Raw genomic sequence first — 15,480 nt, 5'->3', positions numbered from 1 at the left:
ATAATGACAAACCATATATAGTTGTTTGGGTTGCGTATGTAACAATTTAAATGATAATTAAAGTAAACAAGCTAATTTAGATTTATTTTTGGAAGATGATATATAAATTTTAATTAAAAGAAAACAGGTCAAACAGATCGAATATATGTATTACATATAACCTTATAAATTAGGAAAAATGACTTAATATGACAACCAGTAACAAAAAAATTGTTTTTAGGTCACTAAACTTTTATTTGTATCGAATAAGGAAACTAATTTTTTATTTTGGTTTTAAAATACCAATTATTATGATTTTTATCGATTAAAATAACAACAAATCCTGTCAACCTTGCCACATCTAACTAGAAAGCCTCATGTAATCATTTTTCTCAAACCACAACCGATAACCATTAGCAACGTCATATTGCTTTGTGACCTTGCCATTTTAATCAATAAAAATTTATTTAGTTGAACTTATGGTTTGATAAAAACGACTAAAATAGGCTATTAGTTCGATATGGCAAAGGGTAATGTTGATGTTTATTGTCATTTTAATAAAAAAAAATCGTAATCGTTGGTATTTTAAAACTAAAATAAAAAATTGGTTAGTAATCTAAAAAGCAAATTCAAGATTATTGTTTGCCATTTTAAATCATTTTCCCTATAAATTTCTCTAACAAAAAAAACTATCATTGTAATATTATGATTTCCACATCATATTTAATAAATTGCTTATTCATAAAAACTACCAATCATTTGGAGTTTGTTTGATTTACCAGTTTACCTTTTACTCTTATTCACTCCAATAAAAACATTTGATTCCAACACTTTTACCCTCTTACCCAGTCCTACACCTCTTCATGAGGTCAATAGAACACAACCCTACCTATTTCCATCCGGTTAACAATATCATCTTAACATTACTAGTTCCACCCTTTAATTCTTATGTTTGAAACTTAAAAATCTTTTATACTGTTTTTACATGGTAATTTCATTAATACCACCAATATTCCTTCCCAAATTTACCAACTTTTCCTCAAAATTCAAAATATCATCATGAGCAATAGGGGAAGGCATGTACTCTTAAAACATACTTTATACTTTATTTATTAAACACAACCATTGACCATGGTTACAACTATGGTCAATGGTTTCTAATACACAACTATTTTAGTAGCTATTATAAACACCAACCACACAATAAACCACTCATGTTTACAACCAGACGATGATGTAATATCATGGGACCCAACCTGGTACACCCTCCCCGTCTCTTCATCTTTCACTTTAATGCTCGATGAGCCTGAAACACCCAAAAAAAAGCCAAATTACAATAATACCCCTGAACAAGCTTAAATCTGAATTAAAAAAAAAGAGAGAGCAACGTATACATACAATCATATTCAATCCATCCGATAGTTTGATCTTCCATGTTATACGTAACCAACCTGTCTGTTAATACAAGATCTGCCCAAAAAAAAAAATATTAAAAACGATTAATTAAAAAGTTTAAAAGATTTGTCATAATTTTATAAAATTTTATAGTCTAACCTCCCAACAAGATCAAATCTTTACCCTCCTTAGGCTGCAACCCGTTGCTCAAAAAACCAATGCACCAATCTTTCGACTGAAAATAAATACAATAAATTTAATTATAAAACAACGATAGTTACTAGAATTAAACACTAGATTTTTATACCTGAATTTGGAAAAGATATTGATGGGGATAAACTTTCAATGGAAGTGAATTTGCAAAGTGAAACGTGACCATTGGAAACACATCATCAACACTATCAAAAAAAAAAAGCGTTACATATTTCATAACTCGAATAATTTTTTATAAAAGAAACCTTACTTTCCGGGGTTTCTGTAACACTTGAATTGATGATCAAGTGTATGAGGTACTCTATTTGTTTGTGTGGCCATAATCTATATTAAAAAAAAGAAACAATAAGTTATGATTGATTTTATAAAAAGAAAAAAGTAAAAATGGAAGGAGTAAAGTTGAACTATTTGAGAAACCTTTTGCATAAGTTGGGTGTAAATGACATGAGGAAAATAAGCCAAGGTTGTTCCACTATCAATTATTGTTCCACGTTTGGAAGGTGTGTTGAATATATTTGTTGGAAGTTGGATGAAATCATCACCCACCTCAATTGCCTTCAATTCAATATTATAATGTATCCTAAAATGTAAAAATAAAATATGTTGAGTAATAATAAATATAGGTTTGAATGTGATGTAAGGAATCTTTTTGGAAAGACTCAAATTCGTCAAAGGATAAATTGTTACATGTTTGGTTGGCAATAAATGGAGTGGAATTCAATATTAAATTGAATAGCTTTTAGATTTTTTACGGTTTTTATTTTAATTTATTTAAATATATATAATGAAGTTATTTTGGTCTTTTACATAAAAAGGAATTGAATTCCTTACATCCACCCCTAGGATCGGTGAAATCAATCAAACATGAGAATTTGAAGGAATCTGACGGAATTGCATTCCATCCATGGAATGGAATCTTGAATTCCAGATCCGTCAGATTCCGCCGTAATAGTGTATAAATTTTTGACTGTCTATAAAAAAGAGACGAAGCTACGTTAGCAAATAAAAAGGTAACAAAAAACTATAACGCAAAAATTATTTCTTACTCGTTGGGTAAAATCGGTGTTGTTTTCACTTTCGGATACACCACTTCTCCAATAGCAAAAATCCCACCTCCTTTAGAACTAGCCAAGCAATGCGAAAACGTCTTTTTTACCTTTTTAGCCAAAGCAAGCTGCGAAATTATCGAAGAATTCGCTTGACCAAACCCTAGAATCCCATCTAGTGCTTGTTGGGATAAACCTAGTCCCCCAAAATGCCGGGCCCCACACCTATTTTCAATAAAAAAAAAGAATTGTTAATTTTTCCATTTATAAAAGTTTACAACACGTTGTGAGACTAATGTCAATGGGACAAAAATCGCAGATAACTCACCCAAAAGTAATGCTTCCATTCATGGATGCGGTTTGAAGGTTCCCCGAAACCCTATCGAGCTTGACATTATCTCTAACAAAATACCCTTTTGTTGAGCTCCCATCACCATATCTAACAAGATATGAACATTGCATTCCAATAATACAAGCTTTGTTAGAGGCATCGAGGGTGGTTGTGCAAAAATCTTGATCGCAAGTAATCATTTGGGAGCTTGTGGAGGACATTGGATCATAAAATGTAAGTTCAATCTGTATACAAAACACAAAAATAAATTTTTAACGAATGAAATAGATAAAATTTCAATGGTTTTTGCCAAGATTTTGAAGAAAGTAACATACTCCAAGGTCACTTTTTTGGGGACAATTTTGACATCCGATACAGTTTATCCATAAGAGGTCGCTTCCAGTATCGACTTGCACATGATATTTCTTTGGTGGAGTTCCGATTTGAATTTCCGTGAAATATAGCCTATAAAAATCGTACAAATATTTAATAGTTAGGAAAAAAAAACTGTCTTTAAAATAATGCTTAATTCCATATAAATGTAGAGATAGATAGAGGAATTACGCGGCGGCGGAGGGGCTGCCGTTGCCACCCAGAGGGAGGTCAGTGGCGGAGAGGATTCTCCGGTGACGGTAGGTATCATGAGCTTTGTAAGCAGTTATAGACCTTCTGTTGCCGGTAAACTTGTGCTGGACCTGAAAAACGACATTTGCTGATACCCAAACCCCCAAATGTATGACAAGAACAAGAACCCTAATTACGAAATTTCGATCCATCGGAAAATTCAAGCAGACTGATTTGTGTAAGTTTCAAAAGGGTTTCTTGCAATTGAAAAACTATACGGACCGATTACAATCGTATGTATTTATAGCCTGTAATTATAGGAAAGCAATAGTAGTTGGATTGAAGCAAAGAATTAAAGAACGAAGAAACCCACCTCGGTTGTGATGAAGTAAAAAGCCAAAAATAGAGCAATGGATGAAAGAGATGAAGACTTTTTCACTAGGAGTTACGATGGATTACATAAGAAAAACTTTATTCACGTTTGTTGCGATATAGGGTGGTGCTAAGTGGCGTGGAGTCGTCCTCTTCGCCTCCTCCACCTCTTCCTTTTTCTCCATTTTTGCTATATTTAGTCGCTCGAGGTATCAAGTTATCTTGAACACTCCTACCTCGTGAAGTTTATTTAAGGAGGATGTTTGGATCCTAACTTAATTAGGAGAGAGAGAATGTGTAATATGCTATTTTGAGCTCTTTATAATTATGATGAAAACAATCACATTTGAAAGGTGATCTTATATATAATAAAAATAAAAATCAAATGATTTTCTATCAATTTTGTACGATCATGTCTTGATTTGCTATAAAGCTTTTATAAATATTTTTAGTACGCTTTTATCTCCATTTTTATTGTATAAATTGATAACAAAAACAAAGTGAAAAAATCAGTACATAAAAGAAATCCACTTCATTAATATAAATGGGTAAGAAATCTACATTAATGCATAACATGAAGTTGTTCATAGAAAACTAACTTTTAAAATAAATGTATTCCCTTTCCTATTTTGATTCGAATTATTCAATCATATATATATGAATCACTTAGACGCAAATGAGTTTCTCTCTTCGTGGATTTTCTTACTGTCAACTAGGGTTATTGGAATTCAAGATGGGGTGTGAGGGTGTTCATCGAGAGTGATCAATATGGAGTGCTTGGATTTCTTGGTAATTGCGGTAGGTGGGATCATTGCTTTTATCTAAACGTTGTTGTCAACAGTTTTGTCTGCGAGTAATTTGAGTTCAAATTTTGCTATTATGACGTTACTGTTACAATGGTTCATTATGATTTGCGATGATCGAGGGATGGTCCGTGAGACATTATGTTGATCGAAGAAAAGTAAACAATGGAAAAGGGAGAGGACTAAGGGAGAGCTCCTTTGATCATTTGAGACCTCATATACTTTTTACGTCATAAAATTTTCTTGTGATTATGTGAAAAGTTTGGCACAATTTCAGATGTTCAAGAGACCTAAACACTTGAAGATGTTTAGATTTGTCTAATTTCTTAAGATCTATGATCGAGAAGGTGGACATGCTTATCCAAAACTTGTATTCTTTGTGGTCATGGAACTATAATTTTTTCTTTGCTAGCAATGTTTAACTGACACATGAAGCAATAATCCAAGCCGGAAGGAGAGGCAAATAATGGTAATCAATATACTATTATAATAAGGACGTAAGATACTAATATATGTCCAAACTTTCATGCTAATATAGTGTCGGGGATCATGGGAAAGATGAAAACCTTCACTTAATAATTGATGGGAATCAAATAGGGTTGAATTGAGAATTTGTGGTTATTGGAAAAAGTGTACAAGGTCATTAACTATTGGTAATATTTTAAATAATAATATGGTTCTTTTGGGTTTCCTTCATGACCCATTTAAGTAATTAAAAGAAAAAGAATTAAGGAGAAAAATAGTTTATTAATTTATTATGTTTAATAAATTAATTAGAAACTACTTTAGAATTAATTGGAAATTAATTAATTCAAAATGTTAAATATTAATTAGTTAAAATATTGACTAATTGGAATGTTCTAGCACTCTTAAGGATAAAGGAAAATTCGAAATTCACTCCATTCTACTTGGGATGGAAGGTGAATTTCAAAATTCCTCCATCCCATATAGGATGGGAGATGAAACTTGGATGAGGATCTAAGGCTATAAATAGGGTGCTAAGGATTTCATTCTTCCTTGCTTCGTAACTTGATTTTTCGCTAATTCCATTCTTCCTCTTTTTTGAACGAAATTCTTAACCCTCATTAGGGTTTGTAGAATTTTGATCCTCTTCCTAGTTATCTTTTGATTCTCTTTTTGGTGTCTTGGGTGTGATACCATTGGAGGGATCCTGGTTAGGGTCCTTTCATCCAAGCAACATTGATAAGGACAAGATTTCAAGAATGGAGATCAATGACATCAAAATAGGTATGTAATTCTTCCTTATTTATGTTTTAGTAAGGTAGTAGTAATAACATTAAAATTAGAGCATTAGGGTGCATGAACATATATGATTATTGTTTTGTTTTTGTTGCACATAATCTTGTGTTTAAATGCATAGAAAACCCAACAATGGTGTTATTTCATATGCCACCTTCTTTATGTGGTCTCTAAAAATGCCAAGGAACTATCTTTTATGTCTAATTTGTGTGCAGATTATAGAAATGAAGGATTTAATAAGGTGTCAATTAATTACGCTGGAGGGATGCAAATTTTAATGGTTTTTGGTTTAACTACTATATGTAAGAAATTCCATGAAAACAATGGTGTCCAATCATTCTTTCTTCAATTGTTTATGTGGTCACGAACCTTTGTTCCTAAGGAGACACATGTATAACTTGGTATATATGGTATCCCATTAAGGGTGTGATCTAGGATTTATTTATGAAGGTTGTAAAGAAGATAATTTATAATTACAATGATTGATAGGATAATATTTATAATAAACATGTTTGTATCAACACATCATGCATTAATAACATTCTTGAATCCATTTCAATCATCGTGCATGAGAATATTTTTTGTTAGATTTAGGAGCTAAAGAGATGTGTTCATCTGATTAACAAAGAAGATACACAATCAGTGGACATTCATGTTCGCCTTCTCGGGTGATTAATCTGTAACATCCCGAATTTCAGGTGTGCCTCTTAAACCCTTTTCCTTTTCCAAGGTTGTCAAGTTAAGCCCTTAATTGAAATATTAAGGCAAATGAGTACACTGGGCGTACTAAAGAGTACGTTGTGCGTACTCATGCGCTTTAATTGGACGCGAAATCGCCTAGGTACGTTGGGCGTACCCAGGGTTACGCTGGGCATAGCGGGCCCATATACAAAACCTAATTTATGGCTTGTGCACTATAAAAGGAATGCTAAGGCCTTATCCTCAGCCACCATTTCAGAGAGTGAAACCCTAAGAGAGCATTTCCTTCGTCCTAAAGCTTGTGTGTGAGTGTTTTGAGCTAAAAGTGCCTTTGTATGTTAGTGAAGAAGAAGGAGGGGTGCTTGTGGAGGATAAGGTTTGGAGTTTAAGCTTGGATCTGAGTTCTTCAGAGGAAGTAGCTTCACTTTGAGGTAAAAAGCTCAGAACTTTCCTCTTTATTTTGGTTTGGTGTTTTATGGTCCATTTCTAGGGTTTAAGTCCCAAAGGTGGAGACTTTATGAGCAAGAGGGGCTCCATGGACCTAGATATCTCCCATTTCAGTGTTATGTGTGATGTTGATCCATAAAAATCCCAGCTTGGTCGTCGTTAGGAAGTTATGTTGGAGTTGTGGGCTTTAGAGTGTTGAAAGTGGAAAGATTTGGGTGTTGGTGACTCTCACAGCCATGCAAAGGCTTAAAGTCACCAACTTTATGGATTAAGAGGCTTAGGGGTGGTCAGATCTGAAAGTTGGACGTGTGTCTTAATCGTTTAAGACCCCAAAAACTAAGGAGCATGAAACTGGGACTTGCGCGGGGAGTAATCCCAGAACGCGCAGTGTAGGGGGTCGCGTTCCCCGTTTCTGTGAGGTTTCCGGGTACGCCCAACGTACAGGTTTGGTACGTGCAGCGTAACCCGGAGAGTTGACTTTTGTTGACTTTTAGGGTTTGGTCAATGTTAGGGTCTTTGAGCCATAAGAGGGGTAAAATGCTCTTTTACCCTTCTGAGAGTGCTAAGAGAGGGATTAGTCTAGCCTTGAGAGTTGTATTGGTTAGAGTGCTTATTCCATGTGATTAGGCGGAGGCTAGACCAGATTTTACCGAGTTCGAGATTACCGAGTTACCCGAGGTGAGTCTTCTCAATATTCGGGGAACTCACTAACCATTTATGCTTACAGTGTTGTGTTATGTGTTTCATGTACCAGTGAGGATCGCGGGAAGGCGCCGACATGATCAGTACACACATGAGGAGTTTTTATACATTATGATCTTGGGTTGTGTTTCTATGGATTGATATGTGATACAATGACATTTTTATAATATTTATGAATGAAAGTATGTTCTTAAAATGTGAAAAATTGTTTGAGAATTTCGGTGTTACAAGTTGGTATCAGAGCCTTAGTTTGAGGGATTCGTGTGTACCTTCGGGAGTATCTGAACTCAAACTGAGGATTTGAGAGATTTTCAAAATGAAATCACAAATTTTTTCTCAAGGAGTAAAAAGTTTTTGAAAAGAGCAGAGTAGAGTAGTGTGTACGATCAGCCAACGCCCCGAACAGTGATTTCCTAAAATACCCTTATATTATGTGTTATGAGATATGAGATAATATGTTATGCATGCTAGAGTAGGCTAGGTATTCTTATTGGGAATAGAGTGGTCTGATTTCTGATGCCTTAGCCTAGGGGTTTTGCTGCTAGGAGATGCTTGAGAGTGAGTAGATAACAGCGAGGAGCTTATGAGAGATCTGCTAGAGAGTAGACTATGCATAGTGAGAGTAGAGTACTTGGGATTTGGGATCCTAGGAGGAGGACTTGGGGTGAATACTGATGCGGTGTGGACGGTAGTATTGGGCCCGTACTACTGAAGACACCGGAGCAGTGCGCAACTCAAGTAAGAATCCTTGGGGTACCAGGGAACGAGTACGGTTGAGTTATCGAGTGCGAGTATGCTCGAGCGAGTCTATGATATTTTATGTTGTATTTCATAGACATCATGATTGGGACACGTCACACACCTGAGAGCAGTGGTGTTAATGATGAGGAGATCCGCAGGTTGGTTCATGAGGAGGTGGCTGCTGTCATCCGAGCCGAGATACCGGAGATGTTTGGGTCTATCAAGACCACTCTGATCGAGACTTTTGACGAGTGTTACACTGCTCTTTCTGATGCTACTGTTGTTGTGGCTACCGCAGCCGTTGCTACTGCGAGGTCACAGGGGGGTGACTCGTTGCTGTACCGAGAGTTCAGCAACATGAAGCCACCAGAGTTTGACGGGACGCAGGATCCGATCGCTGCGATGAGATGGATTTATGATATTGAAGGATGCTTCTATACGTGTTCTTGTCCGGAGCATCTGAGAGTTTGGTTCGCGCTAAACCAGCTTCGCTTGGGAAAGAAGGACTGGTGGAAGTTTGTGACAGCGCACTATTCTTCTACAGAGCTTGCCGCGGTGACCAGGGAGAGGTTCACCATTATGTTTTGTGATGAGTACGTTCCCCCGGTTGAAAGGGAGCGTTTGGACCAGGAGTTCTTGACCCTCAAGTAGGGTACCGAGTCTGTTACAGTGATCACCAGGATGTTCCATGAGAGGGTGGTGTTTTGCCCTGAGCACGTGTGTTCCGAGAAGGCATGCATGAGTCGGTATTTGAGCGTTTTGAGGAGAGACATCCGCGAGTTCGTGGCGAACTCGTTGTACCGGACACGCCAAGGAGGAGGCAGAGTCTCAGGGGAGGGATCGGCGACCGGCACAGTCCCAGCTGGCAGCCAAGCGGGCCAAGCCCACCGATTCGAGATTAGGGAACCAGAAGGGCCGCACTTATGGCAAGTGCGGCAAGAGTCATGAAGGGGGTGTGCAGAGCAGGGTCTTGCTACAAGTGTGGCAAGGAGGGGCACATGGCCAAGGATTGCCCCAAGGAGTTTGCAATCTGTTTTCACTGCAACCAGACCGGACACCGGAAGGCCGAGTGTCCGCAGTTTTGGGGGTCAGCACAGGGAGCATCACCGTGATCTTCCCCTGCTGCCGTACGAGCTACAGAGAGTCGGCCAGTGAAGGCCGAGGCGCCAAAGGCTCGCGGGAGAGCCTTTTAGTTGACAGCGGAGGTGGTCTGCGCAGCGCCTGATGTTGTGGCTGGTATGTATTTTTTCATCTATTTATTTTGAGTTTGTGGTATTATGATTATATTATGATGTGCGTAAGTACATTTCTTGTGAATTCTGTACCTACTTTGGTGTTATTTGACTCGGGTGCGAGTCGGTCTTTTGTGTCGTTAGCCTTTAGTCAGCACATCAGTATCTGTCGGGAGGCATTGAGTCGACCTTTGCGAGTTTCCATAGCTGACGAGAGAGCGGTGTATGCCATTGATGTTATTCGAGGATGTGTACTCGAGATCTTCTACATTGAGTTTCCGATTGATTTGGTCCCGATTGCGATGAGAGATGTCTGTGTCATCGTGGGCATGGACTGGTTGAGCAGGTTTGGAGCGGTTATCGACTGCGAGCGATAGTTGGTGACTATACGAGACCCTAGTGGGGGATTTCTTATGGTTTATGGTGAGGGTACCCGTTCTGGGTCAACATTTTGTTCGGCCGCTAGAGCGAGGCAGAGCCTACAGTACAGCTGTAGCGGGTTTGTGGCTTATGTGGTGGATACGAGAGTAGACGCAGAGAGACCGAGGTCGGTCGATGAGATCTCGATAGTGTGTAAGTTCCCAGACGTTTTTCCCGAGGAGTTTCCAGGAGTGCCTTCTGAGAGGTAGGTAGAGTTCGTATCGATTTGGTCCCGGGGGCAGCGCCTATCGCCAAGGCGCTCTATCGCCTTGCGCCACCAGAAATGCATGAGTTATCCTCACAGTTGCAGGAGCTGCTGGGGAAGGGGTTTATTTGGCCGAGTAGCTCGCCGTGGGGAGCGTCGATCCTTTTTGTCAAGAAAAAGGATGGTTCACACCGGATGTGCATTGATTACCGGGAGTTGAACAAGTTGACGATCAAGAACCGTTACCCCTTACCGAGGATCGATGATCTGTTCAATCAGTTGCAGGGAGCGTCTTGGTTCTCCAAGATTGATTTGAGGTCTAGATATCATTATAGGAGAGTGCGTGATGAGGATATCCAGAAGACAGCGTTCAGGACTCGTTATGGGCATTACGAGTTCGTGGTGATGCCCATCGGGCTCACCAATGCACTGGCGGCGTTCATGGATCTCATGAACAGGGTGTGCAGGCCGATGTTGGATCGTTCAGTGATCGTGTTCATTGATGATTTATTGGTGTATTCGAGATCCAGAGAGCAACATGAGGAGCATTTGAGGGAGATCCTCGGAGTTCTGAGATCGGAGAGGCTTTATGCCAAATTCTCCAAGTGTGATTTCTGGTTACGAGAGGTCCAGTTCCTAGGACACCCCGTCAACCAGAATGGGATATTGGTCAATCCGGCCAAGATTGAGGCTGTGATGAGTTGGGAGGTTCCGAGATCCCCTTCAGAGATCAGGAGTTTTATGGGGTTGACCGGTTATTATTGGAGATTTATCAAGGATTTCTCTAGGATTGTTGTTCCTCTCACCAGGTTGACCCGGAAGGGCGTGGCTTTCAGTTGGGGCCTGGAGCAGCATGCCTCATTCGAGACACTTCACTAGAGATTATGTGAAGCCCCAGTGTTAGCCCTTCCGGAGGGCATGGAGGATTTTGTGGTATATTGTGACGCGTCGATATCGGGAGTGGGTGCAGTGCTGATGCAGAGAGGGCATGTGATAGCATACGCATCGAGGCAGCTGAAGCCTCATGAGACGAGGTGTCCTACTCACGATCTGGAGTTGGGGGCTGTGGTGTTCGCCCTCAATATCTGGCGTCACTATTTGTATGGGGTTCGGTGTACCATATACACGGACCATAAGAGCTTGAAGTATCTGATGGATCAGCCCAACCTGAACATGCGCCAGAGGAGATGGTTGGATGTGGTAAAGGATTATAAGTGCGAGACCCTGTACCACCCGGGCAAGGCTAATGTTGTAGCCGATGCCTTGAGTCGTAGGGCGGAGAGTGCCCCGATACGGGATGTTTGTATGAGGTTGACAGTGATGACTCCGATGTTGGACACCATTCGGGAGGCCTAGGTAGAGGCCATGAGACCGGAGAACCGCAAGAGAGAATGGGTGACCGGGCAAGTATCTGTGTTCATTGCCGATAGCCGAGGGCTTATGACCTTCCAGGGCCGGATTTAGGTGCCATTTGAGGGCGGGCCACGTACCATTTTGATGGAGGATGCACACAGGTCGAGGTTTTAGATCCATCCTGGGGCCACTAAGATGTATTTGGACCTGAAGAGAGACTATTGGTGGCCCTGTATGAAGAGGGATGTGGCATGGTTAGTAGAGAGGTGCTTGACATGTCACAGGGTTAAGGCCGAGGACCAGCGACCGCACGACAAGCTGCAGCCACTTGAGGTTCCCCAGTGGAAGTGGGAACAAATTTCCATGGATTTATCACCAAATTGCCGAGGACTGCGAGAGGTGTCAATGCAATTGGGGTGATCGTTGACCGGCTGACAAAGTGCGCTAATTTTCTTGCTATCAGTGAGAGCTCTTCTACGGAGAGGCTGGTAAAGTTGTATGTGAGAGAGGTGCTATCGCGACATGGAGTACCGATCTCGATCATGTCTGACCAAGATGTGCGTTTCACTTCCAGGTTCTGGAAGAAATTCCACGAGGAGTTGGGTACGAGGCTGCATTTCAGGACTGCATACCACCCACAGACGGACGGTTAGAGCGAGCGGACGATTCAGACACTTGAGGACATGCTTAGGGCATGTGTGTTGGACTTCGGAGGAAGTTGGGACACGTGTCTGCCGTTGGCTGAGTTTTCTTATAACACCATCCACCATTCGAGTATCAGTATGCCTCCCTTTGAGTTGTTATATGGGAGGAGGTGTCAGACTCTCATCTGCTGGGGAGAGGTCGGGCAGCGAGTGTTGGGTAACACTGAATTAGTGCTTCAGATGACAGAGAAGATACAGTAGGTCAGGCAGAGCTTGTTGACAGTTCAGAGTTGCCAAAAGAGTTACGCGGATAGGCGATGATCCAAGCTCTAGTTTCAGGTCAGAGATTTTGTACTCCTGAAGGTGTCTCCTTGGAAAGGAGTGATCCAATTCAGGAAGAGGGGCAAGCTGGGGCCCCGGTACATTGGTCCATTCAGATTGTCCGCGAGGGTGGGCAAGCTAGCATATCGTTTGGAGCTACCTGCGGAGTTGAGCCAAATTCGTGATACCTTCCACGTGTCTCAGCTGAGGAAGTGTATAGCCGACGAGTCGGCAGTGGTGCCATTGGAGGATATCCAGGTGGACGCGAGTCTAAATTATGTTGAAAGACCGATTGCGATCTTGGACCGGAAGATCAAGGTTCTGAGGAACAAGGAGGTGCCTCTGGTTCAGGTCCAGTGGCAACATCGGAGAGGGTCCGAGCTGACTTGGGAGCCATAGTCAGAGATGCGGGAGCAGTATCCGGAGTTGTTTACGGCATGAGACTTCGGGGGCGAAGTCTAGTTCTAGTAGGGGAGAATTCTAACATCCCGAATTTCAGGTGTGTCTCTTAAACCCTTTTCCTTTTCTAAGGTTGTCAAGTTAAGCCCTTAATTGAAATATTAAGGCAAATGAGTACGCTGGGCGTACTGAAGAGTACGATGCGCATACTCATGCGCTTTAATTGGACGCGGACTCGCCTAGGTACGCTGGGCGTAGCAGGCCCAGATGCAAACCCTAATTTATGGCTTGTGCACTATAAAAGGAATGCTAAGGCCTTATCCTCAGCCACCATTTTAGAGAGTGAAACCCTAAGAGAGCATTCCTTTCGTCCTAAAGCTTGTGTGTGAGTGTTTTGAGCTAAAAGTGCCTTTGTGTGTTAGTGAAGAAGAAGGAGGAGTGCTTGTGGAGGCTAAGGTTTGGAGTTCAAGCTTGGATCTGAGTTCTTCAGAGCAAGTAGCTTCACTTTGAGGTAAAAAGCTCAAAACTTTCCTCTTTATTTTGGTTTGGTGTTTTATGGTCCATTTCTAGGGTTTAAGACCCAAAGGTGGAGACTTTATGAGCAAGAGGGGCTCCATGGACCTAAATTTGTCCCATTTCAGTGTTATGTGTGATGTTGATCCATAAAAATCCCAGCTTGGTCGTCATTAGGAAGTCATGTTGGAGTTGTGGGCTTTAGAGTGTTGAAAGTGGAAAGATTTGGGTGTTGGTGACTCTCACAGCCATGCAAAGGCTTAAAATCACCAATTTTATGGATTAAGAGGTTTAGGGTGGTCATATCTGAAAGTTGGACGTGTGTTTTAACCGTTTAAGACCCAAAAAACTAAGGATCATGAAATTGGGACTTACACAGGGTGTAATCCTAATACGCGCAGCGTAGGGGGTCGCGTTCCCCGTTTCTGTGAGGTTGCCGGGTACGCCCAACGTATAGGTTTGGTACGCGCAGCGTAACCCAGAGAGTTGACTTTTGTTGACTTTTAGGGTTTGGTCAATGTTAGGGTCTTTGAGCCATGAGAGGGGTAAAATGCTCTTTTACCCTTCTGAGAGTGCTAAGAGAGGGATTAGTCTAGCCTTGAGATTTGTATTGATTAGAGTGCTTATTCCATGTGATTAGGCGGAGGCTAGACCAGATTTTACCGAGTTACCCGAGGTGAGTCTTCTCACTATACTTTACCTAGAGTGGTAATTAGAGTTATATGACAGAGTATCTTGTATGTTATTTATGTGATTGTGATACACTGCATTATTTCTATGTGATTCATGTCGTGTATGTTCTAGAGTTTACAGAGTTAGAACCGGAAGGTTCACAGAGTTAGGACCAGAGGGTCCACAGAGTTATAGCCTCGAGTGGCTATTATGTGTTATATGTGGTATTTTGGGGAACTCACTAAGCATTTATGCTTACAGTGTTGTGTTATGTGTTTTAGGTACCAGTGAGGATCGCGGGAAGGCGCCGACATGATCAGTACACACATGAGGAGTTTTTATACATTACGATCTTGGGTTGAGTTTCTATGGATTGATATGTGATACAATGACATTTTTATAATATTTATGAATAAAGTATGTTTTTAAAATGTGAAAATTTGTTTGAGAATTTCGGTGTTACATGATCTATACTTGAATACAATAGAAGTGAAGCACTAAATGTGACTTGAGCATTTGGAGCATTCGCATGAAGAATTTGAGTTCAATGGTGTAACGCCCGTAGATCCGGGCTAGTCAATTTAGAGATAATAGGGGTCGAAAATGACTTTTCGGCAAAAGATTATTTAGAATAAATAATCTTAACCAAGTTGTAGTATACGTTACAAGGTTTCCGTACATATAAAGAGCGCCGAAATCCGAGTTATAACGAAGAAGTTATGACCCGTCGAACTTTCGCGACAGAACCGGCACGGCACCGGGAAGTGTAAATAGTGAATTTACGATAGAGCGACTTTTAGCCTTAGCGATCTAAACAAAAGTCGTAGAAAATGTTAAACCGAGAGTGTCCATAAAAAGAACACCCAAATCTGACTTCGTATGAGGAAGTTATGATTTTTCTAAGATTTAGCATAGCAGTGCACAACCCGAAAACTCGAATTTTAGATCGGTCGATTTTCAGCCAATATAATCTAAACGAGAAATGAAGATACCGTTAATAGGAGTTAAACGATAAAAAGACAGTAAAAAACGGAGCTCGTATGCGAAAGTTAAGGACGAAGCTTAGTCTCTACTTTTCGAGCGCGACAAATTCGATGAAGAATTGTAAACCCGAGATAGATTGAGAATTAGCCAACGAGGTCTAAATGAAAGTTGTAGTACTCGTAAAT

At 40.5% G+C, this 15,480-nt stretch overlaps 1 protein-coding gene across 2 annotated transcripts; it reads right to left on the bottom strand.

Annotated features, from left to right (window-relative positions):
• Positions 1–1,060: 1,060 nt before the first annotated feature.
• LOC111903045 (aspartic proteinase 36) lies at positions 1,061–4,197 on the bottom strand. Of its 2 annotated transcripts, XM_023898843.3 has the most exons (11): positions 3,902–4,197; positions 3,529–3,836; positions 3,300–3,429; positions 2,962–3,209; positions 2,634–2,858; positions 2,005–2,167; positions 1,838–1,911; positions 1,682–1,772; positions 1,534–1,609; positions 1,378–1,449; positions 1,061–1,285 (listed from the first exon to the last, which is right to left on the bottom strand). In XM_023898843.3, exons 2-11 carry the CDS (start codon positions 3,738–3,740, stop codon positions 1,137–1,139), a joined length of 1,440 nt encoding a protein of 479 aa, XP_023754611.1. In that variant the 5' UTR covers positions 3,741–3,836; positions 3,902–4,197; the 3' UTR covers positions 1,061–1,136. The 2 variants fall into 2 exon arrangements, with proteins under 2 accessions (XP_023754611.1, XP_023754610.1); XM_023898842.3 differs by having other exon boundaries at positions 3,529–4,197.
• Between the last annotated feature and the right edge of the window lie 11,283 nt (positions 4,198–15,480).

The sequence above is a fragment of the Lactuca sativa genome, chromosome 9 (assembly GCF_002870075.4).
Source record: "Lactuca sativa cultivar Salinas chromosome 9, Lsat_Salinas_v11, whole genome shotgun sequence".
Taxonomy (NCBI): domain Eukaryota; kingdom Viridiplantae; phylum Streptophyta; class Magnoliopsida; order Asterales; family Asteraceae; genus Lactuca; species Lactuca sativa.
The sequence above is the reverse complement of the archived record's forward strand: the minus strand, read 5'-3'. Positions and strand labels throughout refer to the sequence as shown.

What these genes read in the sequence shown, in the direction of transcription:
- LOC111903045 (XM_023898842.3), bottom strand. Translation starts at nt 3,740, where the DNA reads ATGGATCGAAATTTCGTAATTAGGGTTCTTGTTCTTGTCATACATTTG. An exon ending in CCCAAAAAAGTGACCTTGGA is followed by an intron (nt 3,210 to 3,299) that starts GTATGTTACTTT and finishes TTTTGTATACAG; the next exon opens with ATTGAACTTACATTTTATGA. An exon ending in AATGGAAGCATTACTTTTGG is followed by an intron (nt 2,859 to 2,961) that starts GTGAGTTATCTG and finishes TATTGAAAATAG; the next exon opens with GTGTGGGGCCCGGCATTTTG.